At 32.9% G+C, this 4,303-nt stretch overlaps 1 protein-coding gene and 1 long non-coding RNA gene across 2 annotated transcripts; one reads left to right on the plus strand and one right to left on the minus strand.

Moving 5' to 3' along the window:
- The first annotated feature begins 300 nt into the window (after nucleotides 1-300).
- LOC143540342 (5-formyltetrahydrofolate cyclo-ligase, mitochondrial-like) lies at nucleotides 301-1,909 on the plus strand. The gene is made up of 6 exons (XM_077033432.1): nucleotides 301-475; nucleotides 570-734; nucleotides 835-876; nucleotides 953-998; nucleotides 1,536-1,606; nucleotides 1,714-1,909. Exons 1-6 carry the CDS (start codon nucleotides 301-303, stop codon nucleotides 1,848-1,850), a joined length of 636 nt encoding a protein of 211 aa, XP_076889547.1. The 3' UTR covers nucleotides 1,851-1,909.
- Nucleotides 1,910-3,638: 1,729 nt separating this feature from the next.
- Nucleotides 3,639-4,303, minus strand: LOC143540343 (uncharacterized). Its single transcript, XR_013136583.1, has 3 exons — nucleotides 4,195-4,303; nucleotides 3,840-4,109; nucleotides 3,639-3,711 (listed from the first exon to the last, which is right to left on the minus strand). It is a non-coding gene; the product is annotated as an uncharacterized LOC143540343 (long non-coding RNA).

Here is a 4,303-nt window from a genome sequence, read left to right on the forward strand (position 1 = left end):
ATAAAAAATGACCGAATTCATGTCGAGTTAACGCCTCAACACCCGGAAGCCGCGCAAAGCGCGGGTAAGTTACTAGTTAATGTTATTACTATTTTTTAAAGATGTATATTTTTTTATTTATATTGATATTTACGTATTTTGTTATAAATATTAGTAAACTTATGATATTTGACATATCTATAATGTCCTAAAAAATATTTTCTTTTATGCATGTTAGAGTACTCCGAGTACTCTCCGCCTAGACCGAGTACTCGCAACTCCCCAGTCGACTGATTTGGGAGCGTAGCGACTTCTCCACCCATGATCGTTATTATAGTTTTTGGTTTGTTTCCAGATGATGCAATTCAGAATTTGATATTGGAAGCTCCATGGTTCAAGTCTTGTAAGAGATTATGTGCTTATATAAGCTGCAGTGCATTGAGAGAAGTTGATACATCAAAGCTGCTGCAACATGTTCTACAGAGTCCAACTAAAGGTGTGTGTTTCATCACAGATTTATATATTGTTTATGTTTGGTACAAATAAAATTATAACATCTTTAACTAAAACGTTATGATACGTTATTGAAGATGGACAAACAGAGTCTGCAAAGATACTTTATGTTCCACGAGTGGAGGACAATAATTGCCACATGCGAATGCTGAATATATCTCATATGGATGATTTAATTGCAAACTCCATGAAAATTTTAGAGCCTGCTCCTGTTGATGCTGACGGGAAGGATCGAGAAGATGGTTAGCACTTGATGTGTTAGATCATTAACTATTTTCGTGACAAATAGGATATCTTGGTCTACTTCTAGTTAGTTGTAACTAATATATGTGTTTGTTGCAGTTATGCTGGCAGATGAACCCGTTGACCTGCTTCTGTTACCTGGTAGCTTTTACCAACTAAGAAAGATTATCTGATTGATTCATTGTTCAAAGTTATCTGATAATTGATTTTTTTTAAGGACTCGCGTTTGATAAAACTGGAAGGCGATTGGGGCGTGGTGGAGGGTAAGTTCTATCTTGTGATATTTGCTTAGACATGTGGATGGCATATTTCTTAATTTACAAATTTTTAAAAGTATAAAATCTAGCATACAGTAAGGCATTAAGCACATGTTAATATAACCCTTTATTCTGCTCTTAGGCTAACTTAATAGTTTATACATTCTAAATTTGTCTTGTTATGTATATAGTTACACACTTACACTGATAACTCTGTATTTGTAGACTAATTAAACTAAAATACCAAATCACCCTTCACCATGTAATTTAGGCCTAACATTATATCTCTATTTACAAAAGAGTGGCAAAACATTTCAAATTTGTTATTCGACTTATAGCTTTAGCCTTTAGGTCCTCTTTTTATACCAACTTAGCACATGAGTCCATAAGGGCATTTTGGTCTTTTTTTTAACACCCCATCAGCCCATCTTCATCTTTAATGTATCTGATAATAAAAAAAAGGACTCTTGGAAATGTGTACGGCTTACATCTATATTCGATTTACTGACTTTTTTCCATTTTAATCACTTTTGCATGGAGTAGATACTATGATACCTTCCTGTCAAAATACCGGGAACTTGCAAAACAAAGAAACTGGAAGCAACCTCTTCTAGGTAAGTAATGGAATAGGAATACTGGATGTGTAAGCGGCTGTGTAAATGTTGATTCGAAAGTACATTTTCTAAAATGTTTGTATAATATCTTCGTATTCTTTCTGCAGTTGCACTATCGTATTCGGTTCAAATAGTAGAAGATGGTGTCATACCTCTCACTCCAACTGATGTTAACATAGATGCTCTAGTATCTCCATCCGGTTTCATCCCTATCACTTCAGTGGCCCAACAAATTATTTCTTGATCCCATATTTGCATATCCCATATGGTATATGTTTTTAAGTTTGACTTGAAGTCTTTTTTTGACCATAAAAGTCAACACATGTTGTACATTATGAGGTCATTTGCTTTTAATCTGCGACTTTTGGATATACTTTTTTAACTGTCAACTTTGGTTCTTAATGTTTATTTTGTTTTGTTCACCGACATGGTATAATTTTGAGTGTTCTTGTCATAGGAAGAATTGAAAGGATGAGAAGCTTATGGTTGCATGAAATTTTACCAAATCCTGTTAATTGACTTTTTTAAAAGTCAACATTTGTTCTAGCACATTGTAAGGTTGTTTTGCTTCTTTAAATTCTTAAGGTTGAAGATAATGAGGTTCCCAATGTTTATCTAATTTGGTTGAATAACTAAGAAATCACTTTTGCAGCCTGTTAATAGTTGCCATTAAAAAAAGGTTATTTGACATAATAATCACACCCAATTCTAGCGACATTTAAGCTTCACTTACATGTAAAAAGGCCACTATTATTATTATTATTATTATGATTATTCCTGTTTACAATTTCTATTTCCAATCAATCTACTAAATTTAGAACACAGCACCCCTAATTGTATCATAGTGTCACTAACAAAGTTCACAAGAAAAGCAAAGTCTGCCTAAGGTTTACACTCCTTAAAAGTCCGTAATTCTAATCCTACGTCTCCACGAATTACTATTCTAGACCACATCATCAGAGGTGTAACTATATCAAATCCTCTAACTTGCTTATCTCAAGTTATTCTGGGTTTGCCTCTACTCTTCCTCTCATTCACAATGAAGGTTTCCACTACTCTAATCGGCGTTGTCTCATAAATTATCTATTAATTAAATAGACACATATAAGTGATTATTAATATGCATATGATGGAAGAGAGATGGAATATATTTTACATTTAAGTTGAGTAGCCATCTATTTCTACTAAAAACCTAAGATATACCAAACATTACGCAAGACAATGTGTCATAATATAAATAATGTTAAATAACTAATGTGTAGTTGTGCGTTATTATGCATAAATGATGCGTAATTAATTAATTGATATGACTATAGGTGTGTTATTATGATGTATAGTTTAACTTATATGGATGTATATACCCATCAAAGTTACATGTGCCATGTTCTAATAGCTTTGTACACTTTGCATGTTTAAAACATTCTGTACACTAACTCATTATGTATGTATGTACGTACGCACACATGAAGCATGCATGCACTTGTAAAGATTATTAAAAAAACATTTTTATATTATTCAGTTAAAAAGATGAAACACAATATATCATATATTATACACTGGAGAAACAATTACATACAATAACATGTACTCCACACTATCTTAATCTATAATTCATATATGGTTATAATAATAAAGCAAAACATAATTTACGACACATATACAAAAAATAAAAGTGGTAACAGATTAGAGATATTTTTTTTGATCGTGTGGTTTACGATCATTTGAACACATGTTTGACAGCACCGGGAAGGTGCGTATGCTCAAAATAAATGTCCCATACGATCATCTTGGGATCAAAATAGAACATATCGATTTCCCCTTCATATTTTTCTCTTACTAGTTGACGAAGTTTTTCAGTATTCATATCGTCATAGCTGTTAATAGAATAAAAATAGAGAAATTAACGCTCAAGTCACATCTATAAATTAATTAAGTAAACATTATTCATAATTTTTGTAAAAAGTTAAGTGGTCATATAATTACTAATTAGCTTACAAGCTTTTTGAGAACAAACAAGGTTTGTAACAAAATATGTCTTTCTTTTAAGATTTGTATTAAGTTCCATTGAGAGCATGGCATAATGCTGAGTTCACAACTTGCAAACCCTGAAAACAAACAGTCAAATCATTTATGTATTAAACATTCATCAACACATGAATAAAATTCCTGAGTTCATTCCCGTAGAAAAACGATACTCGTCGTCTCATATAGACGTACGAGAATTCGGATTAGCCTGTAATGGAAGCAGATAGCGAAGAGAAAAGTATCTTTGAAAGTCAGCCATCGTGTTCAACACCTTGACCTCACTAACTATAGCTGGTTTGCCATCTTTGTTAATCCATGGATGCTTTGAAAAATAATTATACCCACTTTGTTGAATTGATTTGTACTTAAATGGGTTGGATACCGAAGATCCAATATGGTATATGATTCCACATGATGCTTGATTTGCGTGTGCCACCATTGTCGCAATCATAGCATTCACCACCATGTCCGCGGGTATCTATTAAATCATTTAACACATTCATAATTAGCGATTTCGATTATGAAAACAAACTAATTAGTTAAGATGCATAAACTGAACCCACCACATCAATAATTGATTCAGGATCGCCAAGGAAACATGATAACCGGCCTTTGCCATAACCAACCGCCAAGCTATCGATTGTTCTGTAGTTTCAAATATGTATGAGGATT

Source organism: Bidens hawaiensis, unplaced genomic scaffold, assembly GCF_021521415.1.
Source record: "Bidens hawaiensis isolate Kalapana, Puna unplaced genomic scaffold, B.hawaiensis_p1.1 tig00012216_1, whole genome shotgun sequence".
Classification (NCBI taxonomy): domain Eukaryota; kingdom Viridiplantae; phylum Streptophyta; class Magnoliopsida; order Asterales; family Asteraceae; genus Bidens; species Bidens hawaiensis.

Coding starts and splice junctions, on each gene's coding strand:
- LOC143540342 (XM_077033432.1), top strand. CDS start 301: ATGATCGTTATTATAGTTTTTGGTTTGTTTCCAGATGATGCAATTCAG. Junction 877..952: donor TGACCTGCTTCTGTTACCTG/GTAGCTTTTACC, acceptor ATTTTTTTTAAG/GACTCGCGTTTGATAAAACT. Junction 1,607..1,713: donor CTGGAAGCAACCTCTTCTAG/GTAAGTAATGGA, acceptor TTCTTTCTGCAG/TTGCACTATCGTATTCGGTT.